The 15203-nt window shown below is 57.4% G+C and overlaps 1 protein-coding gene across 4 annotated transcripts; it reads right to left on the bottom strand.

Moving 5' to 3' along the window:
• Positions 1 to 594: 594 nt before the first annotated feature.
• On the bottom strand, positions 595 to 14079 carry CDK20 (cyclin dependent kinase 20). Of its 4 annotated transcripts, none has more exons than XM_070248917.1 (8): positions 13924 to 14079; positions 13408 to 13521; positions 11121 to 11309; positions 10756 to 10877; positions 10501 to 10563; positions 9231 to 9354; positions 8727 to 8882; positions 595 to 1071 (listed from the first exon to the last, which is right to left on the bottom strand). In XM_070248917.1, the coding sequence occupies exons 1-8, from the start codon at positions 13996 to 13998 to the stop codon at positions 1030 to 1032; spliced, it is 885 nt and encodes a 294-aa protein (XP_070105018.1). In that variant the 5' UTR covers positions 13999 to 14079; the 3' UTR covers positions 595 to 1029. The 4 variants fall into 4 exon arrangements, with proteins under 4 accessions (XP_070105018.1, XP_070105019.1, XP_023483344.1 ...); XM_070248918.1 differs by lacking the exon at positions 595 to 1071 and adding an exon at positions 6390 to 7630; XM_023627576.2 differs by lacking the exon at positions 595 to 1071 and adding an exon at positions 6390 to 7378.
• Between the last annotated feature and the right edge of the window lie 1124 nt (positions 14080 to 15203).

Raw genomic sequence — 15203 nt, 5'->3', positions numbered from 1 at the left:
CGCCACGGAAGAGTAATAAACCCAAGACCCGTTGGTGACTTGACTTGCAGACAGCCATACAACCTGCCTGAGCAACCTGGAGGCCCAGACATAACCTTGGCCACACACCCACAGGGGAATCAATTCCAGAACTGAATGTTCTGTCTAGAGCACATTCCCCAAATTGTAGAGAGAAAGAGTGAAATCCAGTAAAAGTTCTCTTACTTCAAAACTGACTAAAGAGATTATCAATGTTTTTCTAATTGATATTATTAGCAATAACAAGTGGATAAAAAGCAACAAACAATGCTGTATGATACTGAAAGTTAAATGCGGCAAGAATGGCATTCCAGAATTCTCAAATATCTCAATGCACAGTTATCCTAAAAATAAGAACCATCAAGCAAAGGCTCCCCTTTGTTTGGAAGAACCTTCATGTGTGAACAGCTGTTTCCTGTCGTGAGGGACTAAAACTAAACACAGCTCCAGCTGACAGGCAAAGCTACAGTCTGCCCTGTGTTCAGCAAGAGCGAGAAGACGTGACACTTCTATCTCGGCGCAAAAGGAAAGTGTCCAGTTCCAAAGGAGGTGAACAGGAAAGAAACACTTAGTAACTTAACGATTAAAATGTAATTTTATTTTCAATTTTAACTTTCTGAGTTTTATTTTTTTAAGTTCTGATATCATACATACTTATACAGCTATGCTGTTACAGCAAAGTTGAATTAAAATAAAAGTGGTTTCCTTGTCCGTTGACTCGTCTTCTTGGAGCCAGCTGCACTCATCGCTTACACTGCTGCCCCTGAGTGTGCGACCCTGCCTCACAACAACCTCCCATTCGATTAAGACAATCTCTGATATTTTCATGCACTATAAAACAGTGTCTTACACCCCAACCAGGGAGGAGTTTCCGGCAGGTATGGGCTGTGGACTGTCCCTTCTTGTGTATGCAACAGAGCCAGAAACGCAGCAAGTGCTCAAACACTTATCCCGTGCACCCAGCTCTCCTTTGCGGGGCCCGCTCGGGACAGTGTTCAGCTCTTCCTTCACTCACCTCCACAGGTCCTTGGTCTTTGAAACCTCATACCAGACCTAGAACAAGAGGCAAGAGAAGAGAGAATGTGGTCAGTCAACACACAGCTAGCACCAGCCTGCCAGTCCCCGCGAGAGGACAGAGCTAAATCAGACCCAGTGCCCGCACTCAAGAAACCTCACCCTGGGGACTTAGAGACGTCAGACAGTCAAATAAAAGTCACCACATAATGAGTGAGAACGGAGAGAATGACCAAGTCAGTGGGGCCACAGGGTTCAGAAGTGATACTGCTGAAGACCGGAAGGATGAGAAGTTGTCCTCCAGGGAGACTCAGAAGAGCGACAACGATGGGGAGTAATTTGCCTTAGTTAGAACACGAGGAGCTGGAGAGTAGCTTGGATCAACTCCCAGAGGTTGTAACAGCAAAAACAGTTAGAAGTGACTTGAGGATTGTGAGTCAACACTGGTGGGTCAGACGGTGTTTTAGGAAGATCACTCTGGCTGCTGTGGAAGGGTTGGAAATGAGGGCTGAGCAGCAAGCCCATAGAAGGCTGCTGCAATGGAGCAAATCGAGGCGTTGGCCAAGGGGATGTCCCAGATATGCCAAGATGGTGGAACAGAACAGCCACGTCGCGAGGGGCATCATGCAGGCCTTGCTCCCACAAACTGCCCTCTGCACACGTTATCTGGAAGAGGCTCAGGACGGCCCTGGAATGGGGATCTGAGTACCATGCCCCCCGCCTCAGGCCCACGCCTGCATCCTGGAATTTCCTGGCATCCCCCGCTGGGCCACCCCGGATTCTGGAGCCTCAGAGCTTCAGTGGGAAGCACTCTGGAGCTTTCTGTGGCCCAGCCCACTGAGGGTCCCATCCTGGCAATGTGGCTTTCCAGGCCCTGTCACAAGCAACGACCATGCTTTCTCAGCCCAGGCTCCTACTTCCACGGCCTTCACTCATCCAGCAGATCAAAGTTTCTCAGTCCTTAAGAAGTTTTTGGCTGGTAGGAATGTAAAATTTCTATTTTGCAAAATCAAACCAAGCAAGAAGATTTATGCATGTTCCTTTTCTACAGTTCCCAGTGCAAAAGCCAAATGAGACCTTATTTCCCGATTATAGAATTATAATATGTAATACAACCTGCAAAATAGATGCTACCCACCTTTTGGGATCCCAGTTAGATCCTGGCCTTCACAACGACACCATGAGGCAGAATTATTGACCTCATTTCACAAGAGGCCAGGACCTGGAGAAGTTGGTGCTATCTAAGGGGATAAGACATCTCCCTTTCAAACTCGGCCCCTCGCTCTCCCCAGCCTGATGCTGAGGAAACAGCCAGAGTGCCAATTCCAACTTCGTCCAGGACCACCTGGGGGACCTGGGACAACACACTCACTGTGCGATACTCACTTTCCTCACCGGTAAAAATGGGGATGAAAATCCAGTATTTTACTTAAAACATTTAAAATGATAATTACAGAATTCAGGTAAGGATCTGTTTATTAATCTTTTTATAATGATATAACAATGTATTTTAAAAGTAAAGAAATTCATTTACTCAACAAATATTTACTGAGAGTACTCTAAATGTCAAGCCATACAGTGGGCGCTGGAGACACAGCGACGCAGAAGAGAAAACTGCCTGCTCTCAGGAGTCCAGCGGGAGAAAGCAGACATTCAACAGTCATGCGGCCACAGCTGCGCCAGGTCCCAGAGCATCTGTGACACGGCGCAGCGCCGACCACACTAATGCACTGGACCGACAGCGAGCAAGCACAGCTGGGACGGGGTGCGAGTGGCCGGGAAGGGGCAGTCCTGAGCCCGCAGGAGGAGGTGCCACTCACAGGAGGGGGGGGGGGGAGTCACAGCTTTCCAGGCTGGCCCCAGAGAGAACTTCCAGAATATTCCAGAAAGGTGGGAGGAGAAAGAAAACCGATCCCCAAGCCATCGCGAAGGATGCATCCTGATGGCAGGACACGCGCGTCTTGTTCTCATGGTCCGGACGGACAAGTGGACAGATAGACGGCGGGGTGGGGGCTTGCAGAGCGACCCCTCCAACGCCGCCGAGGTCACACCCCGGATCACGAATTCAGGGCCGCCCGACGCCCTTCCCGGCTGCGGAAACTGAGGCCCGGAGGAGGGCCGGCCGTGGACGCCGAGTGACCCTGCACCGAACCCTGCCTCAGCCTGGGACACGGCGCGCTACCTTGTCCACCTGGGCGGCGCAGAGCAGGTCTCGCGCCTCCAGGAAGGAGAAGACCTGCGGCAGCTCGTGCGGAACAAGGGCAACGCCACCGCGCCCGCCAACCCACCTGTCCCGCCCCGCCGCCCCGCCGCCCCGCCGCCCCGCCGCCCCGCCGCCCCGCCGCCCCGCCGCCCCGCCGCCCCGCCGCCCCGCCGCCCCGCCGCCCCGCCGCCCCGCCGCCCCGCCGCCCCGCCGCCCCGCCGCCCCGCCCGACCAATCCCCGCCCACCCACCGCGCTTCCGCCCCGCTCAGCCAATCCCCGCCCCACACAATGCGCTTCCGCCGTGCAGGCCCTTCCTCGCCCAGCCCGAGGCGCTTCCGCCCGGCTCAACCAATCCCCGCCCGCTCAACGCGCTTCCGCTCCGCCCAGCCAATCCCCGTCCAGCACAATGCGCTTCCGCCCTGCAGGCCCTTCCTCGCCCAACCGAACGCGCTTCCGCCCCGCTCAACTGATCCCGGCCCACCCGCCACGCTTCCGCTCCGCTCAGCCAATCCCCGCCCCGGCCACCGCCCTTCGCTCCGCCGGCGGTCCCTGCCCACCCCCAGCGTTTCGCCTCAGAATAGCCCGCCAGCCTGCTTTCTCCTTGGCCTCTGCCTTGCTTCCGACCTCTCCTTTGGGCCCTTGCCCAGACCCTCGCCCACCCCCTTATATTGACATTCACCCTCGTCCTGCCCCTGCCCCTGTTCTTCACCCTCGCCCTGACCCCGATCTAACCTCCGCCCTTGCATCGACCCCCACGCTGGACTTTATGGTGGCCCTGAACCCAGCACCTCCCAACCCCTTGCCTTAGTACTGGCCCTGCCCCTTGACCTTGCCCTAGCCAATGAATGTGCCCTGTCTTCCATCTCGACCTCACCCCTCACCCTCTCTCAACCTGACCTTTGACCTGGACCTCTCGTTTACCTGGTTCCGGCCTGGCCTTCACCTTGATCCTAGTCCTGTCAGTGGCCCTTATTCTCACCCTAACCCTATTCCTCGACCTTAGCCTTGCCCTGATCATCACCCTTGATCTCACTAGCATCTGCTCTCTACCCTCTCCTGACCCTGACACTCACCTGCACCCTGAACTCCACCCTAGCCCTGACCCTCACCTTCACAACCGTCTTCACAATGACCCTCAGACTCCCTCTTACCTTGGTACTGGCCCTTGCCCAAGCCCTGGCCCTAAACCTGGTGCCTCCCTTGCCATGGCCTCTGCCCTGGCCCTGGCCAAGTTTAGATCAGAGTGTAAGGATGAGGTCACGATCAACTTGAAGGTCAGAGTGCGTCAGGGTCAAGTCAGGATGAGGGATCAGGGACAGTGATGGGGGTCAGAATCAGAGTGAAGGTGAGTGTCCAGTGCAGGGTGAACTTCTGTGTCAGGTTAAGGGTCAAGATGAGAGAGAGGGCAGGGTCATGGTCAGTGTCAGAGTCGGTTCAAGGTGAAGATCAGTGACGAAAATTTTAGGACGAGGGTTAAGGTCAAAGTCCAGTTCAAAATCAGGGTCAGGTTCAGGCTCAGGGTCAGGTTGAGGATCCATTAGAGGGTCAGTAAGAGGATGAAGGTCAGGGTAAGGATGATGGTCGCTGTCAAGATGAAGTAAGGCTGAGAGGGGTTCAGGTTGACAGTGAACGCCCAGTTCTGGGCAGGATTCAAGGTCAAGATGAAGGTGAGGTTGATGTTCAGCATTAGGGTCAGGGTCCAGATCAATGTGAGGATAATGTCAAGGTCAAGGTCAATTAAAAGTCAAGGTGTTTGTTTTCTCTTGCTGCTGGAATGAGTTATGACTCCTTCTCCCTCATGCATGGGGGCACAATTATGTTGAGCCAACCTGCATGACCCAGGACACCCTTTCCATCTCAAGGTCTGTACCCTTAATCACATCTCCAAAGTCCCCTTTGTCATGTAAGGCAACATATTCATAGCTTAGGACATGGACATCTTCAGGGGGCCACTATTCCACCTACCACAGAGGGTCAGCGTTAGGCTTATAATCAAGGTTAGGTTCAAGGTTACATTCAATGTGAGGATGGGTCAAAGATGAGGGTGATGTTCAGGCTGAGGTTGAGGGTCACCGTAATGGTGAAGGTCAATGTCAGTATAAAGTTCGAGTTCAAGTTCAGGGTCCAGATCAGGTTCAAGGTCATGATGTGATTAGGGTTGGTCAATGGAGACAGCCAAGTGTGAGTCCAGGTTCTGCTAGAGGGTCAGTGTTAGGATGAACATCACTGTCAGGGTGAAACTGAGATCTGAGTCGAGTTCAGTGTCAGTATCAGAGTCATGGTCTGATGGTCATGGTCATGATCATAGTTCTGGGGTGCAGACTAGTTTCAGTTTCAGCTAGAGTGGACAGTGTAGTTCAGAGTCAGGATCAAGGTGAGTTCAAGGTTGGAGGGGTCAGTATGATGGTCCTTGTCAACGTAAGGATTCAGTGTAGCAGGGTGGAGTGTCAAAATCAGTTTGAGGTTGGTGAGTGTCTCATTCATGAGCATTCTGGGTCATGATCAGTGTGAGAAAAGCTGTTATTGTCAAGGAAATGTCCAGGTTGAGGTGAGTGTGAGGGTCATGTTAATGGTCAGCATCAGGATCAGGGTCATGATGAGCATCAAAGTAAGGTGAACGTCAATTAGAGGGTCAGTGTTGAGGTGAAGGTGAGGGCCAAGTTCATGGACAAGGTTAAGTTCTAGGTCAAGTGGGGTTAGAGTTAGGGTCAAGGTCAGGGTCAATACCAAGATCAAGGTCAGGTATGGGTGGGTGAGGGTTACAGTAGGTGTAAACTACAACTGGGGTTTATTGTGCTTTGTATTCCCTCTAGGGTTTGCAGGACAGTGACTGTGGCAGTGTTAGTCACCTGTGCCCTTGGTGCTTACAGAAGTTTATCCACATGGAGCACAAAACGAACATTTTAGGAATAAAAGATTGCTAAGAATAAGTTTCTCTAGTCTGTGTGTTTCGTCTAGCCCTGAACCGATACCACATTGTCTCAGCTATCAGAGCCCCATGAGGAGTCTTGGTAGCTGATAGGGCAAGTCCTTCCATCCTCTTTCTCCTCTTCTTCTGCTTCTGTTTCTGCTGCCTCCTCTCAAACCTTTTATTTCCATACATATTTTAGAATCAGCTTATCAAATTATTCAATAAGAAAAACAACAGCCGGCTGGGGTTGTATTGGGATTTACTGAACCAACAAATGGGTTCCAGGAATGCCTGTCCCTTGATTTGCTTGATATCTGAGTAAGGTGGTGGCCCATCTGGTCCTGGCTCACTCTTATCCTGAAGGCAGACATGCTGGCAAACCAGTTTACGGCGTTGGGTCCTCAACCTGAGCCATCACTGGGCCTTGACTTCACCTCCAAATGGGAGCTGTGTCCTATGACACCCCCAGGACTAGAGTAGCCGTGAATGGGGTCACTTTCCCAGCAACCACAGAGAAGTGAGGGCCAGGAGATGATGCTACCTCAGCCACTCCCCTTGACAGGAAGGGAAGAAGGGCAGACCCCAGGCAGAACTACTTACAATTTTTAAAATAAATCTCAAAACTGAACTAGTGTTTAATGTCTCTGAGAGCAAAACCAAACCAAACCTCCCTTCCCACTTACACTTCTGACATGAGGAGAGCTCACACTCTGCGCTGCCCCAATAGCCCCACCAAGACCATCCCTGACCAGGAAGCCAGCGCCTGAAGAACCAGCACCCCGGCAGGCTCGGCAGCAGGGTGCCTGTCTCTTTCTGGTGGGTAAGTCAGCAGCACGCAGACGGGAGGCCGACACATGGCCTGGGTCTCCTCTGCTGGGGCTGGATGTCCTCGTAACCTGGCTGGGAGCAGGCCCATGTATCGAGTGGGCCCCATGTGGCCATGGGGAGGCTGGCGGGGGTCGAGTCAGGCTGGAGCAGAGGAACAAGAGGCCCAGGCGGTCATGGGGGCGGGGGTGGGGCCTGGCCCAGTGTCTTAGCCCTCTGGGATGAAGGGTCGAATGAGCTCCGGATCCAACAGAGACTCCTCGAGAGGCCGGTCCACGTGGAAGTCATGGATGTGGGGCGGCCCCGCATGGGCTTTAGGGGCAGGGCCCCCTGGACGCCGGGGAATCGGCAGCTCCGAGGGGTGGGCAGGCAGGGGAGCCGTGAAGAAGTACGGGTGCAGGAGAGCCTGGGGCGGGAAGCAAGGAACGGCAGAAGGAGACCAGTCACCTCCCCGAGGCGACACGCGAGTGCGGCCCCACGGAGGCTCACTCCTCCAGCTGCTCCTCCACGCAGCCGACTCCAACACATCTGAGCGCCCACTCTCTGAGCACTGTTCCAGAGGACAGAGAGCCGGCCTTCGCGAAGTTTTCCACACAGCCCGGGGGGGGATGATAATAAGACAAACAAGTAGGATATACAGTGCGGCAGATGATTAGGGCTGTGGGAAAGAGAAAGCATGGCGGGCACGAGGAATACTGGAGGCTGCAGGCCTCAAGAAGTGAGGGGAGACCCCCAGGGAGGTGGTGCTCGAACAGAGACCTGAGGGGTGAGCCAGAGAGGCTGGGGACAGAAGTCCCCAGACCCCAGGACATGGAGGGCGGCCCTAGGGCCTGAGCAAGGGTCACAGAGGTGACAGCCCTCAGCATGTGAGGCCTATGAGCCACTAGGACCTGGGCTGCTCCACTGGCAGGGAGCCACAGGAGGGCCCTGCAGGAGGCTGTGGTGGCCTGCCTGGACAAGGCTGTTCTGCCAGGTGGAGAGGACACTGAATGGGCGAGAGGAGAAGCGGAGACTGGGAGGCAGTGGGGGGCGGTGGCTTAGACTAGGGACAGCACTTGGAAGGTACTGCTGACATAGGGACTTACCAGGGGCGCACGTGAACACAGGCTGCTGGTGCCAAGGGCAGGGAGGGGTCACGAGGCCAGGTGGAAGACTACACCTGACAGAGGCCCTGACACCACTGGCCACCAGCCCCAGGTCCTCCCCTCCTTCTCGGCCTCCCAGCCACAATCTGCCCCTCCCAGTCCTCCTCTCCGGGCCTCTGCTCCTCAGGTCTCTTGGGAAAGCCCCCCCTCCTCCGTTCAACCTGTGCGCCTCTAGGAAGCCTTGTGTGACCCAAAGTTAGTCCCAACCCCTCTCCCCCCACTCCCACAGCCTGGCCACCCTGCCTCACCACAGGGCGGAGACCCCAAGGGGCCGGGGCTGCATCTGCCTGCTCACTCTGGGCCAGGGCCCAGGACAATGCCTGGCACCTGCTGGACGCTGAGTAAACACTTGTTGAAGGGATGAAGGAGCCAGTCACGAATGACCCGAAGATGTGCTCTCTTGTGAGGTGGGCACACCCTTCGAACGGGCCGTCCCTGCCCGCCCGCCCACCTGCTGCCCCTCTGGGATCTGCTCACAAGAGACATACCTGCTCCTCGGCCCCCATTCTCAGGGGTTCTGGTCCCAGCCCATCACAGGCTCTGAGGGACCCTGACCTGCTGGGTCCCATGGGCACAAGTGGGGAGGGTCAGAGCAATGGGGTCCCCTACCTTGGAGGCTGAGATGCGCTGGCACGGAGGGTACAGGAGGAACTGCCCCAGCAGGTCCAAGGCCTGGGGAGAGGCGTCGGGCAGCACCTCCTCCAGGGGCACAGGCGCCTGCTCCTTGAAGGAGATCTTGTTGTAGTCGGGCAGCTCCGTGATCTCCTGGGAGAGAAGGGGTGCGTCGGGGCCAGCACCCACGTCGGTTCTTGCTCCGTGGCCCACCCTGCTCTCGCAGCCCATCACTGATGTCTTCGTGCACTCACTCAGTGCCTCCTCCTCCCTCACCCTCTCGAGCCCCACTCCAGGCCCAGCCTGGTGAGAAGCGCATGTGTGCTGGGACAGGGACGGTGCACAGAGGGAGGAGCCCCTGAGCTGGGCCAGGACAGTGGTCCGGAAGGTCAAGGAGGTGGGGGGCCCTGAGAGAGAAGGTGCAGGGGAGGGGAGTCACTGGCTGCTGCGGAGGATGGAGGACCCCTGCCCCCACCCCTCCCCATGGCGGGCCCTGCAAACCGGCCAGACTTGAAGGCTGGGAGTGCCCAAGATGCGAAGCACACAGCAAAGCTGTTCGATGTCATTCTCCCCAGGGAAAAGGGGGGACCCATTCAACAGCTCCCCCAGGATGCAGCCCACGGCCCTGTGGATACAGAATCCAAACAGTCCTATTGCCTTACACCACAGACACAGATCTCCCCACACACCAGCCCCATCACCCTGCCCATGGACACAGATGTCCCCACCCCAGCTCCATCGCCCCACACCACAGACACATATTTCCCCATCCCAGCTCCATCGCCTCACACCATGGACACAGATCCCCCCACCCTAGCTCCATCGCCTCACACCATGGACACAGATGTCTCCACCCCAGCTCCATTGCCCCACACCATGGACACATTTTTCCCCACACCAGCTCCATCACCCACACAAAGCCACAGTCTCCCCACCCCAGCTCCATCGCCCATACCATGGACACAGATCCCCCCACCACAGCTCCATCGCCTCACACCACAGACACATCTTTCCCCACACCAGCTCCATCACCCACACAAAGCCAGTCCCCCCACCCCAGCTCCATCGCCTCACACCATGGACACAGATCTCCCCACACCAGCGTCCATACCTTACACTAGGGTCAAACACCTACAAAGTAGCCTAGAGGTTTCACAGCCTAGAATACAGACCCCTCAATAGTCGAAGACCTCAAGCCTATAACATAGAGCATATGCCACTCTCCCAACAGCTCTCAGGCCTCAGCTCTGGGACACACGGCAACCCCTCAACAACCCTGAGACTTCTCAGAGCCTCACACTCTGGGACACACAGCCACCTCCTCACGTTCTGGGCAGACCTCCAAAACCGCCCCCAAATCTCAAACTCTTAGGTATGTACAAACCACCCTACCCCCAGTAAAGGTGCAGAGCCTTCCTACTCAGGGACCCAAGTCTCTGGATAGCTCAGGGACATTGCATCCTGGGATACAAGCGCCTGTATACCAGCTTAGATGCTCCCCGCCTCCGACCACCTCCCCATCCCAGCCCAGAAGCTTCCCACTGGGATAACCACTCCATCCCACCTGAGCCCTACCCAGTTCAAAAATGTCATGGAGAGAAACACTGACCCCAAACTCCTCAGAGATACCCTACGCAGGGAAGACACCCCCAAGGCATCCTAGAGCTCATGGCAGAAAACACCCCCAAATGGCCTAGAGACCTCAGTGCCCAGGAGGAAGAGGTAACTCCATGACGCACACTCCCCCTCGCCCAGCCCACAAGAGGCTCACCACAGGTCGACACCCTGGTCATACTGGCGGGCACCGTACAGGAGCTCGGGGGCTCGGTACCATCTGTGAGGAGGAGGGCAGGCGGTCACAGCCAGGTCACCAGTCTGACAGCAGGCTACCCTGGAAGGTCACCCCGGCCCCAACACCAGCCCTATGAGCAACGTCTGGACAGAAGGTCCAGAAGCATCTCTTCCCCAGCAGGAGGGGTGGGGCCTGTCCAGTGCCAGGTCCTGCCTGGGAACTGGCCCTCCCTACCTGGTGGCCACCTGGTGCGTGTAGAGGCGGCTGCCGTCTGGGGAAAAGACCCGGGCCAGGCCGAAGTCCGCTATCTTTAGCTGGCCCGAGGCACTGATGAGCAGGTTGGCTGGTTTCAGGTCCTGAGACACCAAAGGAGGCATCAGTTCCTCCAGAGCCCCCAGGGGACTGAGGGACAGGAGGGCTGGGCAGGCTGAGGACTCAGGTCAGCCCAGGACAACACCTCCTCCAGGGCCACACCGCTGGCCACTCAGCCCACAGGCCATGCCCCCTCTATCCCCGCTCTGACTACACCTTCTTCAAGGACTGACCCACTCCCAGCCCAGCCCACCCCCCAGACCCCACCGTCCTGTGCTGGAACTGACTCGATGCACGATGTTGTTGGCATGGCAGAAGGCGACCCCCTTGAGCAGCATCTGTAGGTAGCTCTTGACATGCGCCTGGGCCAGCGGCCTCTGGGCATGGCGCACCACCTCGGCCAGATCTGACAGCATGAACTCGAAGGCCAGCACGAAGCCCGCGCCGTGTGGGAACACGGCCTTCAGCTGCACCACCTGCGGGAGGGCATCCCGTCAGCCCCCGGACTCACAGCTGAGTCTCTGGGACCCTCAGCCCTCGCCCCAGCAGAAGGCCAGGCAGGCAGAGAAGGTGACACAGGAGCTGGGCTCAGAACCAGGGAGCTTGGAGCTCTCTTGTTCCTCCCCTCTCCCGAGAGAAGCTGGGACCCCGCTCTAATTCTCCACTAACACTCAGGCAAAAGGAAGTCTAAAGAAGGCCACTTAGGGCAGCATCTGGTCCCTCAGCCAGCCCAGGAACTGGAAAACCACCTGGACAGTCACACATGCACACATGCACAAGCACAGGTCTCCTCCTGCTTCCTCTAGGGCCATGAAATCCCAGCACCAAGAAGGCACCAGTGATCACAACTCGGCAGCACTGGGACAGCTGAGGACACGTCACACATACTTCCTGAGGGCACAGGGGGTCAAAGGGGCCGGGCTGCACAGCAGTGAGCGGGAGCAAGGGCTGGTGGGTGCTGAAGGACTTTAGGGAGCTCAAAGCACAAGGGGACAGACAACTGACAAATGAGGGAACAAACCAACGAGGTAGGTCCGGGTTCTGATGAGGACAGAGGAGACAGGGTGGGGTTGGTTACACTGGGATCTGGGAAGGAGCTCTGGGCAGGGGAACAGCAAGCACGAGGCCCAGAGGAAGAGCAGGAAGGAGGCTGGAGGGCCTGTGCAGGTGGAGTCGTTTAGGGGAAGGACGTCTGCTCTGTTCTGTGCTCCCGGAGCCTAGACAGCGCTTGTCATGAGAGAGTCGCTTAAGAGGCTGTGGGGAACGAATGAAAGGAGAGGCTGGAGGCGGGCAGGAAGGGAGGATGACGGTGCTCTCGATGTGAGGAGAAGTCACTGGGGGCTTTTCAAGCCGGGCAGTGGACGATCTCATTTACGCTTGTTGAGGGGAGAGGCTGCCGCAGCTGTTCTGCTGAGAGGTGACGGTGGCCTGGGCCAGGGTGAAATGTGGAGCGTTATAGAACCTTCAGGCCTGCTGATCCACAAGACCCAGGCCATGTCACCAGCCTCCTTATGGGCCTCCGCCTCCCAAAGGGCTTGTCAGCAAGCCCTGTGACCTTCCTTGAAAATTGAGAATGGCCTCATTGCTGGTTTTCTGATTTAGCAGGTAGGACACAATCATTTTACAAATTGGAACCCACACATACATGCAGATAATACACAAAATTGTAAAGAAAAAAACAACAGAAGAAAAATCCTATCACCTACAGCCAACCTTAGAGTATATTCCACCAGACTTTACAATAAATATGGCACACACAGGCACACGTTCATATGGCACACACAGGCACACGTTCATACGTGTATATGCTATTTTCACACAAAACCAGGAAGACACATGCAGTTTTATAGCACGCTTTTGTCACCCAACATATCATGGACATCTCCAGAGAATAAGTAACAAGCCAGAGTATCACCCACCCTTGGGACATTCTCTACTGCTGACATGGATGAGCGAGAGTACCAGGAAGGGAATGAGCTGGGGGTGTCAGGTGTCCCTCCTCCCAGGTCCACCCCAGCACAAACCACACCACCCCCTACACTTAAGTCCTCAAGAGCCAGGTCCGGCCAGTCTTTCTCCGTGTCGCCAGTGCCCGGCACAGCGTAGGGCCAACCCAAGGCCCCAAGGCTCCAATGTCCGGACTAATCAGACCTGGGCCAAAGCCTCCAAGGACCAGCTCAGGGTCATCAGCTGGGGGCTGAGCCTCCTCCCCGGGCCTGAGAGAGGGAGATCCTGAAACCTGCCGTGCAGAGGAGCAGAGAACTCAGAGGGACAATGTAGGCACAGCAGTTAACTCAGTTGCAGATGAGAACAGGAGCTCAAGACGTGGCAGCTATCACTATCACTAGAAATCACTAACTGTTTCTAGGAAAAAGGGTAAGTTAGTGAATGAATGAACGAACGAACGAGCACACAAAGAGATAGGTGGGTGAAGGAGAGAAGGAATGAGTGAGGGTAAACGTGGACAAGAAAGGGAGTCACTGAGGGGTGAGGAAACATCTAGGCCAGCAGAGTGGGTGTGGCCCCCCACAGTGGGACTGAGTGCAGGAGGGCGGGAACCCCCGCCCCACTCACATACTGACTGTCCTCGATCTCCTGCAGCGCCTTGATCTCCCGCAGGGCCTGGTTGGGGATGCCGTCCTCCAGCCGCCGCAGGGCCACCTTCTTGAGGGCGACGATCTCTCCAGTCTGTGCGGAATGAAGGCAGACACTGACGCCCCGTCCCCGGCTGGGAAAGAAGGCGAGAGGCGAGGGGACGAGAAACGCGCCTGAGGCCCTCATGAGGGTGGGAAGCGCCCCCCAGCCCGCTCTGGAGGGAGATCAGCGCCAGCCTGGGACCCAGCAGCGGCGCTGGGGACAGAGCTCAGACATCCACGCCACGCTCCGAGGGGACACTCGCGGGACGACCGGGGGAGCGTCGCCTGCGGGTGGGCAGCTGGCCGCAACCAAAGGTGGTGGGCGCACCCCACCGAGAGGAGGGAGGCGGGCAGGCGGGCACAGTGGCCCAGGCGTGGCCCGGACACGCGCGGATCCCACACGGGCAGGCGGAACGGAGCGGGAGGGGAGCGGGGGCGCAGCCCGCGGGCTCACCTCCACGTGCTTGGCCTTGAAGACGATGCCGTGCGCGCCCTCCCCGATGCGGCCCAGGATGCAGTACTGCTCCATGGCCCTCGCGGCCCCGGGCCCCGCACCCCCACCCCGGCCTCCCCGCTGGCTCGGGCCCCTCCCCGGACGCCCGCCCCGCCTCCCGCGCCCCGACGCGGCTGCCTAGCAACGGGGCGGCGACGAGCGCCGGGCGGGCGGCCGAGGGCCGTGGGGACGCGCCCGGGCCTCGTCTACGCCCTCCCCGGAGGCCCGCTGTCACTCCGCGGCGCGCTTCACTCGGCGGAAGTCTCCCGCGGGGACAACGCCAGCACCGGGGCCAGAGCGATGGCGGCCACCGCCCCCTCCGCGCACCGCCCCAACGTCACGTGACGAGCGACGCCAGGGCACGGCGGGGGAGGGGCCGGGGGCGGGGCCGGGGGCCTGGGGGCGGGGCGGGGACGGGGCCGGCGGCCGGGGGCGGGGCCGGGGGCCTGGGGGCGGGGCCGGGGCGGGGCCGGCGGCCGGGGGCGGGGCCGGGGGCCTGGGGACGGGGCCGGGGCGGGGCCGGCGGCCGGGGGCCTGGGGGCGGGGCCGGGGCGGGGCCGACGGCCGGGGGCGGGGCCGCCAGGTAACGGGGCGGGGCCGGCTCCCCACCTGTAACTGGAGGCGCCAGGTTCGGCAACTCGCAGGTGCCATTTTCCACCTGTGAGACCCAGGGCCAGTGATGATGAAGGGAGACGGATCCGGGGCTGCGTTGTGGAGGGAGCGTCAATGGGGCCTCCCTTCTGGAAGGTCAATCCACAACACACAGAGACAACTTTTAAAAAGTGCAAACTCTGACCCAGAAAGCCCATATCTAAGGGGTTCTCATGAGGAAACATTGGGAGGAATTTGCAGCCTGAGTGATTTTTAAGAAGTGCATACCATCAAAGGATGTTGACAAAAAAACATAAGTAGCTCTTAAATTTCTGAAAAGATGCTCAATGTCACACACAATAAGATAAATGCAAAATAATCTGCACTTTTCCACCTATTAGACGGCTAAAGATTCCAGATATAACAGTCCACTGCCTAGGCTATAGGAAAACAGGAGCTTTCATACACGGCTGGTGGGAGTGTAATTTGGCAATGCTGATCAAACCACAAGCGCGTAACCCCTCAGACCCAGTAAGCCGACTTCCAGAAATCCCCCAACAGATGTATCACACACATGTGAAATGACATGTGCAGAGTTACTCAGTGAAGTGTTGTTTGAATAGCAAAAGCCTGGAGACACCACAGAGGCC

The sequence above is a fragment of the Equus caballus genome, chromosome 23 (genome assembly GCF_041296265.1).
Source record: "Equus caballus isolate H_3958 breed thoroughbred chromosome 23, TB-T2T, whole genome shotgun sequence".
Taxonomy (NCBI): domain Eukaryota; kingdom Metazoa; phylum Chordata; class Mammalia; order Perissodactyla; family Equidae; genus Equus; species Equus caballus.
The sequence above is the reverse complement of the archived record's forward strand: the minus strand, read 5'-3'. Positions and strand labels throughout refer to the sequence as shown.